This window comes from Phymastichus coffea, unplaced genomic scaffold, assembly GCF_024137745.1.
Source record: "Phymastichus coffea isolate CEN01 unplaced genomic scaffold, Cenicafe_Pcof_1.1 PCOF00011, whole genome shotgun sequence".
Taxonomy (NCBI): Eukaryota; Metazoa; Arthropoda; class Insecta; order Hymenoptera; family Eulophidae; genus Phymastichus; species Phymastichus coffea.
The window spans coordinates 6,613,568-6,636,708 of NW_026706822.1; the positions used below are offsets into that span (position 1 = coordinate 6,613,568).

General features: G+C 37.2%; 1 protein-coding gene across 2 annotated transcripts in view; it reads right to left on the reverse strand.

Annotated features, from left to right (window-relative positions):
* Positions 1 to 18,961, reverse strand: part of LOC131672106 (CD9 antigen-like) — a 290,984-nt gene extending 272,023 nt beyond the window's left edge. The window contains exons 1-3 of one of the 2 annotated variants that reach the window (XM_058949077.1): positions 18,813 to 18,961; positions 18,500 to 18,654; positions 18,221 to 18,385 (exon numbers count right to left, since the gene is read on the reverse strand). In XM_058949077.1, coding sequence (XP_058805060.1) covers positions 18,221 to 18,286 — 66 coding nt within the window. In that variant the 5' untranslated portion in view covers positions 18,287 to 18,385; positions 18,500 to 18,654; positions 18,813 to 18,961. Of the gene's footprint in view, positions 1 to 18,220; positions 18,386 to 18,499; positions 18,655 to 18,718; positions 18,779 to 18,812 lie in introns of those variants that run through there. The other variant, XM_058949086.1, reaches the window with a different exon arrangement.
* Positions 18,962 to 23,141: the final 4,180 nt, after the last annotated feature.

Sequence of the window (23,141 nt, forward strand, 5' to 3'; positions counted from 1 at the left end):
GAAATTTGAAAAAGACCATTTCGTAGCTCTTTCCAAGCTCTATATAAATCACTTATCCAAAAGTTACTTTCCTGATGTCCAACATGCGTATGGAAAATTTTTCCCGATAATTATTACTTGTCTTAACTTTTCAGTTTTCCTTATAATCAAATATAGGAGAAAATGCTTAAAAGAAAAAAATTTTCATTTTTAACGTAAAATACGCTAGAATTTTTTTATGTAAACCTTCTCAAATATTTAAGTACATGTAATTATCATCGTACTTAAAGTAAAATTAACGAACACTGTCAGTTCAATAATTCTTGCTGTACTATCCAGCCATATTGGTAAAATCATAAAATTTATCTAATTATGAGCGACATAAGATTATTGCATATCATTAACTTCAAATGAGCAACCGTGCAATTGCAAAAAAGTTGAAAGTTGATAGGCGTACAGCAAATAATAACGCAGGCCAACAAAATTTTACAAAAGTCAAGAACGTGAAACCAGACATAAAATGCTTGGATCTGAACGTTCTACTATAGGCTTATACACGAAACTCAATATTACCGTGCTCTCGAAACTCGACGAGCAGTGCCCGACTGGGCGTCGGCTTTATGTGATTTCGTCAAATGTTCTGATTTGAGGATTACTCCAGAAATGACATGTGAATTCCTACTAGCTTAGGAAATATCGAGTTTAAAATTTGGGGTTTCAACAGACTGAACACTGTGCTATACGCGGACTCTCATACTTCTGATGCTATTATGCGTGTACATTTATAAGCATGAGAAGTAAATATTGAGTTTCGTGTTATTATAAGCCGATAGTAGAATGTTCAGATCCAACATTTTTCAAACTACCATATGTCCGTTGAAAAAATTATAAAATTAGTATTAAATAATGCTTTTTATAGCCTAAGCGTTGCTCTTCTAGAAACTGTGGTCATAATTGTGCAGAAAAAATCCTTCGTCATGTTACAAGTGGTCCAATATACCAGAAAAGCTTCTTTTTGATGCTTTTAGATTAAGACATCTGGAAAACCAAAAGTGATAGAGCAATTCTGAACCCAGATTCAGAATCAGCGCATGAAAATCTATAAGCATACTATGTCTGATTTCAGGTTAGTAAAATTGTTGGCCTGTGTAATTTTAAAGAAATTTGTAGAACAAGCAGCGTAGAAAATAGAAGTTGAAAGTCAACAAGAAAAAAGAGGCGTTCAAGACAAAAAGAACTATTTGGCCGAGTCGTCGTCAGAAAGCCTCTACTACGATCTGTAAATAAGAAGAAATGCTTGCAATGGGCAAGAGCACACAAAAACTGGATAATTGATGATTGGAAGAAAGTTCTATAGTCCCATGAGTCAAAATTTGAAATTTTTGGTAGTAACAGAAGATTTTATGTAAGAAGAAGGGTAAATGAGAAATACAACAATGAATATTTAGTTCCTAGCGTGAACGATAGTAGTTTAGTTATGATATGGGGTTGTTTTGTTAGATCAAGGGTAGGCATCTCGTCAAAAATGATAATATCCTGAAAAAAGAAAGTTACATGAAAACTTTTACAAAGGCATGCAGTAACACCAGCATTGTGATTAGTTGGACCATGGTTTGAATTCCAACTGGAAAATTATCCCAAGCACACCACAAAATTGTATAAAAATTATCTGCTAAATTCAGAAAAAAAAAGCTGAAAGTTATGCAATGGCTACCCCAATCGCCTAATTTAAACCCACAAATATTTTAATACAGAAAAGGAATTTTGGAGGAAGACAAATTCAATTTCGGTAGATAAAAAGTACAGGAATATTCCTTTTTTGATGGATTGTAATAAAAAACAGCAACTTTCTGTCATATCGATATCTCACCCCTTATCAACCCTTACAACCCTCCTTTATTACCCTAATCATTTCGTGTTGTATACCTATATGTAATGGTATCTCAAATTACATTTTAGGTGTGTATCTCATAAAAAAAATCATGTTAGTTTAGGCAAAATCAAAAAAATTTGGCGTCGTGTCACGTTTTGGTCGCGATTTTCTTGTTTTTTGAGATTCAAACCCCGATAGCAAATTATTGGGGAGTTGCAGAAGGAATCTAATTAAATAATCGTATAGATCAACCAATTTTACCCCTAAAATGACTATTTTAATGTATCAGAAACGAAAATTTTCGTTCTGACAAATGCGTGTCATGTTTTGGTCACTTGGGCGTTAATGGGTTAACAAAAACTTTGGTTAAATTATTCTGATAAAAATGATGATTTGAAAGTAACAAATCATTGAATCACATAAAATCTTTACAAATATTTTAATACAGATATTTCAATATGCAATACAGAATATATAAAATTATTTTAAGTTATATAGCTTTTTTTTATAACTTATTTAAAGCCAGCATTTTACCTCTGAGAATGACTTAGATCTAAAACACATAGTTGTATTTGAAATGAAAGATAGCTTAATTTCTTACACTAAGGCACAATGAACTTTTAATGTACATGTAATTAACCTTACAGTGAATGTATATAATGAACCATAGTTAATAAAATTAATGAATTAAGCTTTAACTGCTTAATTCTTTTAATAATTTTTTTCAAGCAACAATAGTATTTTTAGATTACTATTTCTTAAAAATACGTGAACAAAATATTGAAACATTTGTTATTACATTTAAAATATTGACTAACTGAGAATGCTTTTTGCGTAGTAGAAAATGCAAAATAATATTCACGTAACTGAAGCATTGAATAACGTATCTTGTATCTAGTTTACCAATCCTTTATTGTACAAAAAGTTTTATAAAAGATATGATAATATAACTGATTGTTTTCTTATTCTATAATTTTAATTTGATACATCACATTTGCAAGTATTTTAAGAAGTAACTTTTATAACATCTAGAAAGCTATGTATATAATAAATAAAACATTATGATTTTTTATGAACAGAAAAATTAGCTACATAACTAAATAAAGCTTTTGAAATTGAAACTTGACAAATAGAATATCTCATTATGTTTACGATCACAACTATAAAAATATATGAATAAACTAGAAATTATATTTTTCTCCAAGAAAAATAATCTTTCTTTATAATCTAACTCTTTAATGTATTGTGACGTCCGGGTCACTATCTCAGGTACGTCTGAGGCGGACGTTTTCTCAGGTGCTCTATTTGGTTTGCGTGCGTACGCTTAAACCAGGACGAGCAATTGGAGAATTAGAGCTTTTCTATTTCGCGTTTCGCGTTGAAAGAGAGAAAAATAAAATTGGACTACAAGTCTTCCATCAAACACCAGAATCCAATGGAATCGGGATTTGCATGTGAATATCCCAGACCTTGCTGGAATTGTCACATAAAAGAATTTAATTTTTCTTTAACGGCGCGACTGTCTTATAGAAAAGTATCCCAATCCTTGCTGAAATACTTTTACTTTTCGAAGACTTGTTTCTGCGAATTCCGGTCTAGCTATTCTAATAGAAAGGAAGAGGAGAGATACCAATAAAAAATTTTGTTTAAACTTACTTTTGTTTTATTCAATGGAGTTGACTGTTACTTGGAGAGTCTCGACCTGACACTTGGTCGAACTTCGTACAATGAAGTAAAACTTATGAAGATTGCGAGGAGCGAGAGAGTGGGCGATTTTCGCTTGCGCACGCCCTTTTAAACCCTGGGGGTGGTTGGGAGGAAAATCCCTCTTTCAGTCTCTTAAAATTTGGGAAGAGTGGAAATGCCAGTAAATTCTAATTGGCTGACTGAGATTTTCCCTCCTTTTCTCTTTCGGTTTTCGGGCCCTAATTGGTTCAGGGGCGTGGTGAGAATTCGGGGCGCGCGTTCAAGAGTTTGGGCCCTATCTCGTTAGATGGCTCTCCAAGTACCATTTTCATTACAGATTTTCTTATAATTATTAATTTATTTGTTACGTAAATTGTTACAATTAATTCTTAATGATAACGCAAGTTTCTTAATATCTAACATATTTTACGCGTAAATCTCTAATCCTACATGTTTACAATTAGTAACTTAAATAATTAACTAAATTCGTTGTTTAAATAATATGGAATGAAAAAGGGGCATTATTTAATTGTGGACTATATAATTGATTTACTAAAGTTCATTCAGGTAACTGTTTTTCGACTATTTATCTCATTTTCTAACTTATAATTTCAAAACTTTGGGATATTTTCGACGATTGCGCGGTAACTACGTTTCTAGTCAAAAAGTGTGCGGGAGGTTTCAAGAAGCTGCGAAATTCTCCTATCATGCTATTCTTTTCTTAATTCATTTATACAAAAATAATTATTGAATTTTTTCTATATAGCAAAAGTTTTAGCTTCTAAAAGTGGAAAACTTTTGGGTGAAATCGTGTAACAGGATGTAGGCAGAATTCCGCGGCTCCTTTACTCTATATCTAAACCTACTCAAAAAAAACTTTACGATCTTTCGGAGTAAAGTTCGGAAAGCGCGCGACAAAGGGACTGGTATTTTCACGTGTCCTCCAGCCGCTTCAGCTGAACGCTTTCCCTTTGCTCATTCACGGAGTTAAAATTTAAGTTACGTATTGAACACGCAAAAGCAAACGAGAAAAAAAATTAATTTTATTCATAGTAAACGGCCCGACGTTACAGTATATTCTCTATAAATCCTAAGATAAGATAAACACATACTTTAAAAGAATTTTCTTTTGGTTGCTAACTTGACATAGTTTTTAATACTATTTATACTAATTTTATACTTTGATGGAGATTTAGCCAAAACATTTACCCAAGTATTAGCAGACGGTATTTTACTAGAATCCATGTAATTAGAAAAGTATGAATAAATATAACATGTTTCTCTCTGGCAGACAGTTATCCTTCTCCTTTTTTCTCTGAATGTGAATCCAAGTTCTCACCTGAGATTCAGTCCGTACACGTAAATATAGATCATTTGTTTGTTTCATTAACTTTTTGATTTCTGCCGCACTAGGTACTGGTTCATCATAGTCTAAGACTGTAGGAAATTTATCCAATAAAATCTTAATTGACGATTCGTATCATGGTATTTGTCTCTTTGACCGGCCTGAAAATGAAAAAATTATTAGTTAATGAATCACTAATTTATATAACGAGGTTATTTTCATAGATATATATACGAGGTCTGTCCGGAAAGTATCGGGCCTATCTTTATATTTTCGTACTAGTGTTATTCTTTATCATCTGGTGGGTGGCATCCTTCAAAGTAATCTCCACTTGATTGAATAACACGGTTCCATCGATGTTTTCACTTTTCAAAACAGTACTGGAACTCATTTTTAGGAATAGCCATAAGTACACTCGTCGCATTGTTTTCAACCGTTGTTTTGTCATCGAATCGGTGTCCTTTGAGTGGTTTTTTTAGTTTTGGAAACAGCCAAAAGTCACAAGGGGCTATGTCGGGACTGTATGGAGGTTGTCGAAGCAATGCGATATTGTGTTTGCTCAAAAACTGTTGCACAAGATTGAATGAATGCGCTGGCGCATTATCGTGATGGAGAAGCCAGTCACCACTTTCCCAAAAGTGCGGCCGTATTCTTCTTACTGCATCACGCAAACGTTTTAAAATTTGAACGTAGTATTCATTATTGATTGTCTGACCTGTTGGTGCATATTTGTGATGTACAACACCTTCACAATCGAAGAAAACAATCAACATTGACTTAACATTGCTCCGACTTTGACGTGATTTTTTTGGTCTTGGCGATTCAGAATGCTTCCACTGTGAAGATTGTTGTTTTGTTTCAGGATCATAACCATAAACCCATGATTCATCACCTGTAATAACTTTTCTAAGCACATTATCATCATTATTGACCATTTCCAGATTGTCCAGAGCGATTTCTAAGCGAATGTTCTGCTCTGCTGTGAGCAATTTTGGGATGAATTTCGCACACACGCGTTTCATTCCTAAATTTTTGGTTAAAATTTCTGATATGATAGTTTTTGGTATCCCAAGGTCTTTTTCTAGTTCTCGCACAGTCATACGACGATCTTGTTCGATTGCAAGTCGCACCCGCTCAATATTATCTACGGTTTTTGTCGTCGAAGGTCGGCCGGAACGAGAATTACTATCGACAGAAGTGCGACCATCCTTGAACCGTTTATACCACTCTTTTATTCGTGTTTTGCTCATACACTCGCTTCCGAAGGCCTTTTGCATCATTTTAATAGTTTCCGAACTCGTTTTTCCGAGTTAAAAGCAAAATTTGATGCATATTCGTTGATCTTGTTTTTCAGTCATTTTGAACAATATCAAAATCCGACAAACGCGAAAAAGGCACTGTAAACAAAGACACGCTGCGCATGAAATATACGTCCGTCAGGTGTCAGTAAGTAACCAATAGATTCGTGAGGCTTTACTGTTGACGTTTCTGTCCGGTAGAGGTTGCTCGAACACTATGGCGCGAAGATATAAACGTAGGCCCGATACTTTCCGGACAGACCTCGTATTTCAGATATTAAGCTTTAAATAATTAACTCTGATCGTGAGAATAAATTGTATTTAATTATATTCATATTCATATTATCTGATGAAGATAAACGAGGAACATTGTAGTCATTTTGAATTTCATTTAGATTCTTTTCACTGAATTGATCAAAATCTAATTCATTTCCTGCTTCAATAGAATAATCTCCAGGCTGATCTATTTCTTGTTCTTTTTATGTGATTAGAATTCTGAAGAACTCGTTCAAATAGGGATTGCCTATAATTTTGAATGTGAATTCTTGGAGTATGTCCCATATACGTGAATATTTTTTCAAGAGTTTAATTACTAATGCCATCTTTCATCGCTCCAGTAACCATTTGCATTCTAAATCGCGTGCCTCTTAATGATTTAGGCTTAGTTGCCCTGCATTTAGATGCGAAATTAGCCATCAAAGTACAATCTCAGACATGAGAAAAACTATGTTTATCCACGTCGTGACTCTCAGCAAATATATATGGATTTGCTTTAAAAATTTTAGCTTTATGTTTGATACTCATTAAATATTTTAAATATTCACAGATTTTTTTGTCAAAAATAATTTGTCCAGATTTCGTTCTTTTACCGTAAACCTCTATGCGATAAGTATTATTCTGAAAATCCACTGTATCAAAATCATCTAAAGATAGTTTTTCTACTTCTGCAGCTATTCTACAATTAGTTAACTGCAAATCTGTTACTAGCGTATCTCTAAAATTTTCATAATCTTCATGCTAAGAATTAGTATTTAACTTTTTATATAATATGTCAAGTTCTTTTTATAAATAATTACGAAGAATAGTAATATCTTCTGATTCAGGTAAAACTCTTTTTACTTTTCTTTGGCGTTGAGCTTGAGTTTCTGAAATGGTATTTCCAATGGATCTGTGCCACATTATTTTAACTTTATATATAAAAGCTTGCATTTCAATTCTTCTATTCTGCTTATCATTTCCTATCATAACATTATAAACTGCCACTACATTTTTTATAAGATGAAACATATCACTACATGTTGCTGGACTAGCCAGTAAATTTGTTATTGGATCAGGCTTTCCTATAATTTGTATTGCTTTAATAAAATCATTGTAGTATTTTTCATGAAAACAATCACTTATTCCCTTAACATTCACATATTCTCATTTAACATTTTCATGTTATGTAAAAAATGGGAAAGTATACTTAAATCAGAGCAAATTTTCTTATAATGGTGTTTCGCTGTTTCAAACTTTGCTGCTTTTGCATTTAACCAATAATAAACTACTTCATCATATCGTATTTTATCAACAGTTTCAATGCTCCTTATTTTTGTAATAATTTCAACCGCTTAAGCTGATACTAACTCATGGTAGTCACCAATTGTGGCCCTTGAATGTGATTTTATAGCATGTTTCTTTTTAAATGATAATCCAACGCAAACACTTACATGTATATGCAGCGAATTCAAAGATAAAATTCTAAAACATTTATAACAAGCTCCATAATTGCTTACTGTATTTGAACAGCCTTCCTGAGGCCTTCGTGCAACAACAATTTCAGATGATTCTTTTGCATAAAGGTTATTTAAATAGTTAGTTATATTTCGTGTAGCAAATAAAATAGCCCAAAACGTCGCGTTACTAATTATTTATAAAGGGGAGGGTACGAAAGGCATATTCGCTTCTCTACAGAAGGCGTTCGATGGGCTCTCGTCGTATAATAATCCTAAATGCTGCAGTTATGAGACAGATAGAGAAACAAGAACCATCAAAAATTATTTGTATATTCACACTTGAATTGTCGTGGCTACTTTGGGGGGTGACACCAAAGCGCCTTGTTTGAATTTTTGATTTCGTTGATTTATCTTGAGAAAATCTTATCGGAATGCGTTGTCTCCTTGTCGTCCCAAACGCCGGTTCCTAGATTGCGCTGCTTTTCTCCGTCACTGGTTGTGGGAATTAAGCTCGTAATAAATTACGAGGGTGGACCGATAAGTACTTTGCCTCACCGCCCAATGGCGCCACTCTCGCAAACGAAATATTCTATCACGTAGTACAACCTTCTCGATGGTTACTGTCAAGATTTCAGCCGAATCGGAGTTGTAGTTTATTTTTGAGAGCGTGTGAAAGCAAGTGTGTCCGTTGAATTTTGAAAAATGGAAAAAGAGCAGTATCGGTGGGTGATTTGATTCTTGTTGTTGGAAGGGAAATCGCGCAGCGAAATCAAAAAGCGCTTGGATGCTGTGTACGGTGACTCTTCTCCTTCGATGGCGACCGTCAAAAATTGGTTTAACGAGTTTCAACGTGGTCGCACGTCGATTTTTGAAGAGCCACGTCCAGGTGCTCCGAAAACGGCTACCACGGAGAATAACGTGACAAAAATTCACGATCTCGTATTGGCAGATCGACGATTGAAGGTACGCGAGATAGCTAAGATCGTAGGCATCTCAAAAGACCGCGTGGGTCATGTCCTGCATGAAATTTTGGGCATGAGAAAGCTGTCGGCGCGATGGGTGCCGCGTTTGCTCACTCCGGACAACAAGCGCAACCGTGAAACAACTTCAGAGCAATGTCTGACGCTGTTTAAGCGTAATCCGAAGGAGTTTCTGCGTCGTTTCGTGACAGTCGACGAAACATGGATCCACTGGTATACACCAGAGACCAAGGAGCAGTCGAAACAGTGGACTTTACCAGTCTGTGCTCCGAAGAAGGCGAAGACTGCCCCACCGGCCGGAAAGGTGATGGCCACCGTTTTCTGGGATTCACAAGGTGTGATCTACATGGACTACCTGGAGAGGGGCAAAACGGTCACAGGGCTGTACTATGCCGAATTATTGGGCCGATGAGACGTCGAATTGCAGAAAAAACGGCCCCATTTGGCGAAGAAAAAAGTGCTCTTCCACCATGACAACGCACCGGATCACACCTCCGCCGCCGCCATGGCCAAATTGGTCGAATTAGGCTACGAACTGCTGCCCCATCCACCATATTCTCCAGATTTAGCCCCGTGCGACTTCTTTTTGTTTCCAAACTTGTAAAAGTCACTCGCCGGGCAGAAATTTGAGTCGAATGAAGAGGTAATCACTGCCACGGAAGCCTACTTTTCAGACCTCGAGGAATTTTTCAGACGGGTTAAGGAAGTTGGAGCATCGCTGGGCCAAGTGTATCGAACTAAAAGGAGACTATGTGGAAAAATAAAACGCCACTTTTCCAAAATTTTCGTTTTTCTTTTGTAGGCTAAGTACTTATCGGACCACCCTCGTAACTTCCGTATTTTAGGAAAAAAGCCGATCAACGGCATAAAAAACCCTTTTATTTACGAAATTGTACAAGTTAGGAATTCGATAAAATAAACAAGTAGATAGAGAGGTACAAGTAAAGAACTTGAAGAAATAAACAAGTACTCGTAGATAGAAAGGTACGAGTTAAGAACTTTACGAAATAAACAAGTAGATGGAAAGGTGATAGGACAAAGACGGGAATGACGCCGCGTTGACAATGATCGCGCACGTTGAAATACACATGCACACTCAAGTCAGCACTCACTCACTTTCGCACGCACTCAGCAATCAGCTACGTTACAGATTCCTGTTTTGTTTTGATTAATGCAAGTATGCACGCCATGCACAGAGGGCGGCCCGATTACGAAATTCGAATAGTGCAAGTATGCACGCCGTTTGCAGAAGACGGCTGGTCGCGAGGGAGCTCCGCACGCGGGACGAAGTAGTCGACTACGGCCGGCTCGGCCGGAAGAGAGCAACGTGCCCGGTGATAACGACGAGGCAGCGCCGTTCGGTGCTGCCACCGCGCTAGGTATTGCGGGTCCTAGCACCCATTGCGCACACTCACACAACATTCAAATATAGCGCGCGCAGGCGCAGTTAACAAACGAATCCGCAGTAATTGCATAAAAAATGTAGCGACGCTACATACTGCTGGCTACGGCTGCGAGATCAGTTCGCCTCGCAACGATGGAGCAGAGTTACATTAACATTAAAGTCGAATCAACGAAGAGAGTTATCCTAATCTAGTTAACAATTGAAATTAATCTTTAGCTCAAGCAAAGGAAAGAACTGTATCGCGGAGTCAGTTTCCTTTGGAGGTACTGCTCGGAAATGATTTGGTTTGTTTATCATAATCAGACAGCGTTAGGATTGACTTGACCTGCCTAACGAAACGTATTAACTTACAATCGAGTAACAACTTAATTCTAGTAAACTAATCACTTAACTAATTAAGTTATTCAAGCTGCGATTTATTTACATCACTTGTAGCGGGTTTAATATCCTACTTTAAAGTCAGAATCTCAATGATCAGGAATCCAGTTACCGAACTGGATATCGCGTTACACGAGCCACCCTCTCGGCGTGATTCTTGAGCTTCTGGCTGTGGAACTTCCGGGTTCCACCATTCTCGGACCAGGCTTAAAGTCGCTCTTCCAGAATACCCGGTAGTTCGACTCTCTTTTGGCGAACTATCAAGCACACATCTTGGGCGTTTCTTTACGGTTTATTGGGAGGAGGGGACAGAAATTCTGATGGGAGCGCATCATCCTGAGCTACGGATAGTACGCAAATACGAGTGATGTTGCGCTTGTAGATTCCTGAAGCAGTCTTGACGGACGCCACTCTCGCAATGCCATCGCTCCCAGGATGAACCTTGACGATCACGCCCAGCGGCCATCTTGCGCACGCGGGGTTTTCTTCCATTGATACGACCACCAAACCAGGAGTCAACGTAGTACTGGAAGTCAGCCATTTCTGTCGAGTTTGCAATTCGTGAAGATACTCCTTGTGCCATCGGTTCCAAAAGTCCTGCTTGGCTTTCGTGATGAATTTGTACGTCGTTAGACGATTGACAGGAACTGCAACAAGATCGGGTTCGTGTAAGAAATTGAATGGATGTCCAATCAAAAGATGCGCTAGCGTTACCGCCAGCGAGTCATTGGGGTCCACGGAAATAGCATATAAGGGTCGAGAATTTAAAATGGCCGAAATTTCTTTCAGCAAGGTGTCGAGTTGCTCATACGTGAGCCTTTGATTCTTCATAACGCGTTTTAAGTGATGTTTAAAGCCTTTGACCGCGGCTTCACACAATCCGCCAAAGTACGGAGATAAAGGCGGATTAAATTGCCACTCGATGCGTTCAGACGCGGCAAAGTTCTGAATCGCGTCTTTAAATTCTGGTGTGCGTGTAAATCGTATAATTTTTGGAGTTCCTTGTTTGCACGTACAAAGTTTGTCCCGTTGTCAGATTTTACTACTTGCGGTTTGCCGCGTACACTAATAAATCGACGAAAACATGCTAAGAAGCCTTCGATAGACAAGTCGGAAGCTACCTCAATGTGAACGGCTTTTGAAGCCATACACACAAAAACACAACTGTAAGCCTTGATGAAACTGCGATTGCAGTCTTTCTTTTCTTTAATTAGAATTGGGCCGAAAAAATCGACTCCGATTTGACTAAACGCAAACCCGGAAACTACCCTAAATTCAGGTAAATCGGCCATTTTTGTGTGTGAAAATTTCGGCCTTCGTCGAATACACGGCACGCATCAATGTATGACGTGTCTAATCTGATTTTTTCCATTGAGGATCCAAAATCTATTGCGTACGGCGTAGAGTGTGGATTGAATTCCACCATGAAGAATTTTATAGTGACCGTCGCGAATTATGAGATCGGAAACGGGATATTACTCGCAAGCAATATCGGATGTTTTTGATTAAAAAGAAGATCCGATCTTTTCAGGCGACCACCTACTCTAATCAAACCGTCGTCATCCAGAAAGGGATTAAGATCGTCGAACTTAGTTTGACTTCTGATCGCACACCTAGCATTCCTAGAACCCTGAGTCTGAGTAGATTTAAAAAGTTTGATTTCGAAACTAAAACTCTCGCGTTGGATCAGAAGAAGAATGAGACGTTCCGCGTAACCTATTTCGACAGGAGAAAAGTAACGTATGCCTTTTCGCGACCTAACCAGCCCCAGGCTGTCGATCGGTGGCCCTTTCGCTTTCCAACGAAGGATATACGCAATCGACCTGACGAGGCAACCGTAATCGGAAAAAAGGGCATAAATATCGCTCCCAGACAGAGTGGTAGCTAGAACGATTCCTTCTTTTGAACCAGGCAAGTTCTTTGAAGGGGTGTTCGAAGTCCGGGGCCAGCGGTCATCAGGCAGAGTCAACCAATGAAGACCCGATTTCCAAAGGGTGTTGTTTAAAAGTTCCTTTGGCAGCTGTCCTCGTGACAGCGCATCTGCTAAATTGTCCTTTGAGCGGATGTGTCTCCATTCGACCTCGTCGTCCAGTTTTTAGATGTCAGCTACCCTATTGGACTCATATGTTCGCAACATATGAGAAGCCTTCTTCAACCAGCAGAGAATGATCATCGAGTCTGTCCAGAATATCACTCGTTTATTGAGAGAATAGAGCTAAGACTTGGATTGGATTCGATGTACAGTCGTTTTAAAAGGGCGGCGCCGGCTAATTCCAAACGGGGTATCGTGTGGTGATTTAAAGAAGCAACCTTGGATTTACTACAGGCTAACCTTACAGCGACATTTCCTGATGAATCGACGGAACGAATGAATAAACATGCACCGTATCCGTATAGCGACGCTTCGCAGAAACCGTGCATTTCGATGGAGATTGGATCTACGCGTCGTAAGTGTCTCGGTATTGCGGTTTTTTCTAATTAAGGAAGTTGTGCAGCTAAGGCGATCCATTTGGTGTGGATGTCTTGAGGGAGCGATTCGTCCTACATGAGATTCGCTCTCCAGCATTTTTGTATTAGGGTCTTAGCGCTCAAGATGAGGGGACCTAACAAACCTAAAGGATCGAAAATCCTTGCTATCTGTGACAGAAGTTATCTCTTTGTGGAAACGAACTGAGGATCCTGACAATTCGCCGTGTATGTGAAAATGTCGAGTTGGGAGTCCCAAACGATTCGGAGCGTATTCTTAAGGCGATTCCCTTCAATCCCACAATCTAGATCGAAGATTTTCTTGCCGATGTTCTCCAATGCAAATGGATGATTGGATGCCCATTTTCGAATACCCCCCCCCCCCACGGCTTAAAAGTTCTATTATCTCGTCGCGGATCGCGAGGATGTCTTCCAAGGTGTCTGCACCCGATAGAAAGTCATCCACGTAAAAATCACGACGAAGAAGCAGTGAAGCTTGGGGAAAGTTCACTCTCTCGTCCATGGCTAGCTGAAATAGTGTTCGAATTGCTAAAAAGGGAGCACATTTTATCCCAAACACTACGACGTTGATAAGAAAAGTTCGAACCTTAACTTCATAATACCACAGAATCTTCTAAAATTTTCTGTCGTCTGGATGGACCCAAACCTGCCGATACATTTTTTCTATGTCCGCGGTTATGACGAAAGAATGCGTGCGAAACCGCAAGATTTGTTGTAAAAGGGTATCCTGAATGGTGGACCCGGTCAATAGGATATAAATTAATGAAATACCGGTCGATGTTTTCGCAGACGCGTCGAACACCACCCTACATTTAGTCGTTTCGCTCGATTCCTTTATAACTGCATTATAGGGCAAATAATACCCGTCCTCGATGTCGTCCTCGCACAGTGTCATGTAACCTAAATTCAGATATCCTTGATTTTCCCTTTTGTACTCGGCCTGAAAGGCAGGGTTGGCGCTAAACACTCTCTCTCTCTCTCTCTCTCTCTCTCTCTCTCTCTCTCTCTCTCTCTCTCTCTCTCTCTCTCTCTCTCTCTCTCACGTCTTGAGTCGCTGCAACGCTCGATGTCCTGAGTTGCTGCAACGCTCGATGTTTAGATGAGTCTATAACGAAAGTTTCCGGTCGAAAAGGTAAGCGGACAGTGTAACGGCCTGAACTATCAGTGGTGGTCTTCACGTAGTGTTCCTCGCAGATCACGTCGTCGTGAACCTTGATAGGTCGATAGTCAAGATCCTCGACGACCATGAATCGTTCCAGGAGCTGGTCCAATTTCACAGCGTTACACGAGACGGTGCTAAGAGTCTCTGTGGGCATCGAACCTCCAGCCGGTACCTAGCCGAACGATGTATTCTGGAGCGTGATCTGTAATTTCTCGTTACCTAACTTGATCTGACCTATCGCGAGGGACGACATCGTAGAACCTGAAGCTAATAAGACGTCGATGGGCCTAGGCACGTGAAATTGGGGGTCTGCTAGTTTTTAATTTTTTTAATGTCAAATTGTTCTCGAGAAAACGCCTCATTGGGTAATGTTGAATGAAGAATGCAATGAAAACGAAATAAATGAGTCTGCGCCGAAAAGAACTAGGCACGATTAGAAAATAAGAAATCATGTAAACTATAGCCTACGTATGCATATAAATTAAAATATTGTTATTAATAATTGAAAATATATTGATTATTATTTATCCTTATCCATATTTACGGATAGCAAGTAATAATTAATTGGAATTTATACATACACTCATATGTATGAATTCAATTAAGTTAATAATAAACGATTGGCACTAAATATAGTAATTACAACTAAACCAATCTCAATAAATTTTGAAGCTACCCCAAATTAAAAAAAAATGATCAAATTTGATGCAATAGTTCGCGAGATAAGCCTGATTTTTGCGAAGCGCGTCGATTTGAACGCGGACTTTCAGTATTTCCAAGCGCGCGAGGGAGGCCCCCCACCACCGCCTCCGGCTTTTGGCTTTTCTCGTGCTGGAAATGAAACGTCATTTTAATTGTTAAAAAGCCAAAATATGTAAAGCCTTGTACAAAATTATTTATTTATGAATTATTCTCAAATTAAAAAGGATTAATATCGATGCACATTTTGTTCTTTATAAGTTGATCAAACTGATAAAAAAAGCTTCAAATACATATTTATATGTTAAATATTTATCCATGTTCAAATAACAATGCTTATCTCATTGCAAGGACTGAAAATTTTATATACGATAATTAAGTGTAAACATTGCAAATGTAATTTTGTAGTAATTTTCAGGTACAAGTCAGCTAAATATAGAAATACAACTTTTTAAGTAATTTTTTTTCAAAAATTAAAACATATAAAATATAAGTATACCATCAAAGAGATGTACAGAAAAAAATGCTTAAAAAAAGTATGTTCAATGGGATTCGAACCCGCTACCACGAAAATAAAAAGTGATGGTGTGCTTTAGCTACCTCGGCTATCGTCACATGTTATTTAAGTGTTATGGATGTTACATATGTTTATTAAGAAGAGGTGGGGCTTACGTTAAATTAATTCGTTTAAGTACTAGTGATGAGAGTATTTTTTAGATTAGTTGCAAAGAGAGAATCCTAAAAGATCATAATAAGACTTGTTTCCGACCACCGCTCCATCGCCGGCCACCAAATATCGAAAATGAATTCAAGCGCGCGTACATGCACGTTTCCCCTCTACGGCTGCTATAGGCCGAAGATTGCCGAGTGTCGTCGACTGTCTGCGCACGCTTGGAGGGGCGGCGGAGGAGAGCGAAACTATACCGCGCCTTCCCCAGCCTTCCCCTTCTCCTTATTCACGTAAAGTTTCTTATTTATTTTTTATCTCAACATTTTACACTCATCGATGTCGGATTAAACATTGTTTCTGATGTAAAATTTCACGCTCTTTCGATTGGTGCATGTTATTTTGTCGTACGTTCAGCCGTTCGCGAGATACAGGCGAAAAAAAATTTCAAACGTGATTTTCTCTTAGAACCCCTGGACCTAGAACTCTGCAAATTTCAGAATCGTCTTTTTCGACCTCAATTTACCATATATCAAAAATGCATCCACTTATGTGACAAAAACATTTCAGGCCTATTTTTACTGGACTATATCTTGGCTGCTTCTCCCTATCTACATGTTAATTTTTGTTATTATTATTTTGTTTTATTATTCTTTTATTATTTTTTTATATTAGTTATTATTTTTTAGTTATTAGTTATTATTCTTTTTTATATTTTGTTTTTCTCTTTTTCTTTTCCTTTATTGTGTTACTTTTTTATTTTTTATTTTACTGTTTTTCTATTATATTGTTTTGTCGACTTTTGGATATAGTTTATAGCTATTCCGTTTATTTTTTTTCTTCTCACTATTGTCGTTTTATTAATTATTTATACTTCTTTTTGTTTATATTATATATTTTATTATTATATTTATATGTATCTTGATATGGGTTATGCCCGTTTAATAAATTAAAAAAAAAAAAAAAAAAAAAAAAAAATGTGAACAAAAGCTCGAGATTTATAGATATGCGGGGAGGTGCGCGAGGAGAGGAATGACGAGCGCTAACAGAGACATTGCTCCATATCGTTCCTGCAGCTGACTGTTCTGAACCGACTGAAATAAAATACTTGTTCTCTACATTTGATTTGGCTCAAGATCGACGAAAATTTTGTAAAGATGCTGTATTAAAAATGCTTTAATCGCACGTACAGCTTACTGTAGAATCCATCACCACCACAATTAATGTATAACTTATCATTAATATATTCTTACTAAGATATTTACAATAATTTTTTCTTACCCCTTAACTAACATTTTTTTGTTTTAAATTTAGAAAAGTATAAAGTGTATTTTACTTTAACTTTTGTTGTATTATTATCCCATAATTATCATGTTGAACCCCAGTTACGTTTCATATCAAATTCTCCAATATGAGAATTCTATGCCAATTTTATTCCTTATTGTATTCTACAAATAGTCTTCTAATATATTTTTGTTTTATAACTAGATTATTTTATAACTAGAAATAGATAGAATTTTTATAACTAGATAAATAAAAAGTTCCAACAATTGGTACACTATTTATATGTCATCAAGATTATTATTTCTATTAGCTTTGAAAATTAAAAAATTTCATTTAATAGAACATGATTGATTTGTATGATATTTCAATTCTGATTGAATAATTATTGTTGATTAATGCAATAAAGAATATTCTTGTAATACTATCTTCAAATTTCAAAGATATAATTAGTTATTTTGTAGATGTTTAAATTTTGAACTTATTGAAAAATCAGGCTACAGCTATCAAAATCATAAATATAGATGTCTAGATAAGTTTAGAAAATTTTACTATCTTTGCGATATATTGTAATCTTATTTGATCAAGGCTGTATTGGCATATTTTACTTGATTATAGCCTTTAAAAATGAAAAAGTAGTTTTTCTAAAATATATAATTAATGGTTAAGCACATAATTTAATTTAGCTATAAATTATATCATAAAGTTATAATTTGTATCATATTGATTATATCACACTTAGTTAAGTTGATTATGAGCATTTTATCTTATAAAACAAAACTATATAAGCACAGAATGAAATTATTTTCTAATTCTAAAAGAACTATTGTTTTGAAAATAATTAAATTCCAATGTTAATTTGAGTTGACAATACATTTTTATACAAATAATTTACAGTTGTATAAAAGCTAACATCAAAATTTTTTATGCTAAAATACTGAACATTTATGACGTTTGCATCATTACCATAACAAACTTTAGAATGTGATAGTACCATTATAAATTTCTAAAATTATTTCAGTTATTGTTTATTTCAAAATTAAATACAGGTATTACTTTTGTTACTGGAAAACTGTATATAAAATACTTTTCGACAATGCTTACAATAAAATCTAGGAAATGATAGTACCATTATATCCATAAAAGAATTATATATATACATATGTACATAACATTATTATTATTACATTGTAAAACAACAGTTTGCAATTTATGAAATTAATAAAAGATTATAGGAATAATTTAATTGAAGAAACATAACTTACCCAAAATATAAAATTAACAAATATTAGAATATGTTTGATTGCTCTATAAAGTTGCTGAAAACCCATTTTAATACAAATAGAATTACTACCACTCGATGCATAAATAAATTACTACATTATCTTTATAGCGCATTAATGGTTATAAATTATCAATTTCTAAAAAATCTGTAAGAAATATATATAAATTAAATATTCGAATATTCGTTCACATAAAATCACATTTTTAATGTAATAAAACGATAAATTTTGAATGCATAAGATGTAATTTATATTTCTTACGGAAAACATTTTTAATTTTATAGGAGACTTTCCACTTTATTTACACGTACTGGCAGAATAAAAGATATTTATTTGAGCATTTCCTATGATCTATGATCAAGATCATCTTTTCTTTTTGGTCCACACTTCAGTCAACAGTTACAAATTCCGTCAACCTAGAAGGTAAATTTTGCATTTAAAATCTTAAACGACATGATTTTTAATGCTCGTTTGAGTCACCACAATAAATTTTTCTTCTCTATTCATTCAAAAGATATAACATAAAAATGCAGCTGCAAACTTAGATTTGTTAATATTAATATTTTTCTCTTACCTAAAATAATTTTCTCATAATTTTGAAAACATGTTATTCAAATGCTCATAATTCTCTCACTTTAAAATTGTTTTTCTTTTAAATAACTATGATGAGAGCCAATAAAACAATTAATTAATTATTTTGTATAATTTAATGCTAGGTGCATGTAAAAAGACCATGCGCCTGCGTAGAATTTATAGAATCTATATATTTTTATTGAAAGTGAAATCGGATAAGTTTACTCCAGCGCCTCTATCTTTAGCGGCGTAAGCTACAAGAGTAGACTGCAGTATGCTCCGTCGAAAGATTTTACATTACATGTAAGTAAGTTTTGTTATCAATATATTTATTTGTACCGTAATACTAATTACAAATCAAAATTCTATGTCAGCAATAAATATTACTTCACTTATTGCTTTGTAGGATTTTGAAGGGTTAAATTATGTTTTAATTTATATAAAACGATTTATAAAGATTGGTTCTTGATTAACACTGTTAAAAATTATTCTAATTTTAAAAATTTGGAAGAGTTGTCATCCGTGATACTGTTACGTCCCAAGCTAGAGCAGATTCCAGACGCTGAGGTGTCACTAAGCGACCGCTTGTATGAGAAAACTCTTTTTAAGGTTTCTCACGCAAGAACGCCTAAATGGCAGTTTTGTTGCCCTCCACGATCGCGAAAAGACACACGTATGTCTGCGAGTAGGGAGCGCCTGCTCTCACTCTTTCGCTCTGTCGTTCTCTATATTTATATATCATGTGTATCTCATAGAGGGGATGCGATTTCCCCAGCAGAGGTTTCTCGGGTGTAACAACGGTTAGAAATATATTTAAAGATTTCTAGTTATTATTTAATTTATTCTTTTTTGTATATCAGCTGTACGTATTTTTCCATCTCACGGAAATCGAAAGCCGCATATGGCTAGAAATAAATATACACTTGTGACTGTTTTCTTAAATCTGACAGTTCTCAAGCGAGTGCGGCCTTTTAGCCTAAATAAAAGGCAGTTTTACAACTGTACCTTATAAGATCTCTAGCCCTCGCCCGCCTACTAAATACAAATAGTATGTTGATCTCAGAAAAATAATAAAAAGAGTATGATGATGCGTCATTACGTCAATCTTGACCTACTAAGCTCGCGCAAAATCCTCTCCCGACAAGAGGATGCGGACCGATCAGCTGATGCCGCCTAACTCCGCGCATATCCGAGACCTCGCGAAAAAAATACTTCTCAAGATCTACCAAATCGACGCGCACGACCCTTACGCCCGCACACAGCCACTCGCGCACTCATAACCCGGACCGACACTCCCGCAGGAAGCCAGACAACGAAAAAGGTCGTATCCGAGATCAGCTGATTCGAGACGCCGGCAGCAAGTACTACTGGAGTCCCGAACACACTCACACTCGTGAACCGCACCGTTTCCAACACACTAAACCGGACACTTATGCACACACACATATACGATTGATCTCACGTACCCCGGGAAGCGATAGGAACGGCGGTAATGGGACGCGATGTTAACGCGTGAGCCGAGCGGCGGCCATGTTAGGACGCACTTGTTAGCAAGCTTGAGCTAGACCGAGAGAGGGGCAACCGAGCGCGTGAGTGTGAGAAAGACAATCGATAGGAGAGCGATCGGACGCGAGCGAGGGGAAATCGGTATGGCTAACGAGCGCGTGCGGAAAAGAAATAGGTAATAACGACGTGAAACTGACCGACGCGCGCGACTTGACCAACCAATCAGTAATAAGATAGGGGTAGACTGATAAATAGGGTAAAACCGAGCCTATCTGACCAACAAATAGGGAAATTAGGCGCCAAAAACCGGTCAGTAGTAAAATTGCGCGGGCTAGAACATTAAAACAGATGGCGCTGATGATCGGGTTAGCAACAACCTCGACCAATCAGATAAAAACCCACGATAAGAAGGAAAGGTAATTGACGAGACGCGACGCGACGCCGCGAATAGCCATAACAGTATTAGCGGAGCCTTAGTTGTGCGCGGTGACCTAAAAAGAAAAGCAGCAGCAGTGAAAAACAGTAGCAGTGAAAAGCAGCAGCAGCGAAAAGCAGTAGCAGTGAGAAGCAGTAGCAGTGAACGAAGCAAAGTAGTAGCAGCATTAGCAGCGGTCGTATGTTAAAGGGTGATCGAGAAAATAAGAGTAAGTACTCTCCTGTGTTCTTTCTTTTCTTTCTGATTCGCGCCCACCCGTAACCGAGACCGCTGTTGACCGACCCTAGTGCCGCTTGATCATTCGCGATCACTAACCAAACCGCGAATAGTCGGGAGTGCCGCATGACCTTCGCGCGATCGCGGAATTACTCGCGCATCAATGGGAGTGTCGCCTAACCTTCGCGCAATCGCTAAATTACTCGCGCATTTATTAGAGAGTCGCCTGACCTTCGCGCGATTACCGTAATAGTCCACGCATTAATCAGTGCCGCCAGACCTTTGCGCGATCGCCGCGAAAGCAGATCGCGATCGCGTCGCGATGCGCCATCCGCGAGCCTTGTAGGGGAATTCGGACGGGGTAGGCCGCCGTGGATAGATTTCTTGCGCCGAACAAAAGGAAGCCAAATTGCGTTGGGGTCGCGACGACCAGACGTCATTAGTGCTTTCCTCCTTTTCCCCTTTTTCACTTCGACCTGCGACATGACCAACCTTGGGCGACCCGGGTAATATAGAACAGACAATTATTTATCAATAAATAAGAATTCCCGCCCAAATTCTTTGTCGTCATTGACTCAACCTCAATCAACTTTCCGTATCCCCCGTAGCTATCGCGATCGGGTGTACGAAGCCGGCTAACGCGTCGACGCTTCGACACATTAACTAGCCGTTGCCCGTAATTTTCCTCACACGTTGGATAGGACTTCGCGCTCCCCCATTAAATCTCTAGGTGGCCAGCGAGGCCAGCATTCGGAGGAAGCAGCGAAGCACCCGACTCTTCAGCGACCAGAACCAGCTGATCTGAAGCGCTATCCGCTCTCCTAACGCGAGGACGGTAGCTGGCACCTAATAAATAATTATAGCTACAACTATTGGCTAATTTCGCCGCTGGTGTCAGCTGAGGCCGTGAAAAATTTTAATAAATCATTTTTCACCAGTCCTCTCCAGTCACAAGAGGACCATACGATTCAAGTACATCCTGATTTGTTGCGTTTTTTTATTTCAATTAACTGTAACGGCGGCTCAACATAAAAAGGGAACAGAAAAATACAGGCCACACGTTCAGCTCGTAAATCAAGATTATAAATCACGTGCAGCTGACAAAAGAACATTTTTTCGTGAACGACAGTTTTCGTTTCGCGCATCTGGCAATTTTCAGATGTTTGAAAGTGGACCATGTATAATAATCAAAGTGAGTTTACGACCGCATTATATGGAACAGCCAGATTGTGAACATCTTAGAAAATTCCCGAATAACAAGAAAATGTAGAGCTGCAGCGCACATGTGCATCCTATCCATAATACAATTATTTTATTTTAATTAACTTCTTTTCAATTTTATTGATTTCTTTTAAATTAAAGGAAGCACATTTTCTTGCAGATCTCTTAAAAATATGCGAGACTTGGCTGTTTCAAGTAGTTTTCAGGTAATTAAGAAAAGACTATTTTGATTAATAGTTTTTGTTTAATGCTCGAATAGCTTTAGTTTTTAAATAATTCATTATATAAGATTTGTAGTTATAAAAATTTGAATTGTGAATTGTATGTGTTTAATCGTTGAATGCACTCAACTTTGCGTTAAAAAATTAAGAATGTCTTGAAGAAAAGTTGATGATTATATTCATAATAATTAACTCCGATTTTCCAGTATTTCTTATGGATTTTTGGTAATTAATTAATGGTTAAAACTATTAAAATCTTGTTTGTTTTTCATTTATTTTTCAACATAATCTCCTTGAAGGTCGATACATTTTATTAAACGGCCTTCCAGTTTTTTTAAGCCATCAGAAAAATATGATTCCTGAAAACCCTCAAAATAGGCATTTGTTTCGTCGATGACTTCTTCATTCGACGTAAATCGTTGTCCGGCAAGCCATTTTTTGAGGTTGGGAAATAAAAAGTCACTGTGAGCCAAATCAGGTGAATATGGTGGATGGCCAATTAATTCGAACTTTAAATCGTTAATTTTTGCCATCGAAACTGCACACGTGTAAACTCGAGTATTGTCTTGAAGAAAGAGGCATTTTTTTTGTTCAAGTGAAGACGTTTTTCTCTAATTTTTTCTTTCAGCTGATGTAATAATGATGCATAATATTGTCCAGTGATCGTCTGGCCCTTTTCCAAGTAGTCGATGTAGATGATTCCATACGCATCACAGAAAACCGTGGCCAT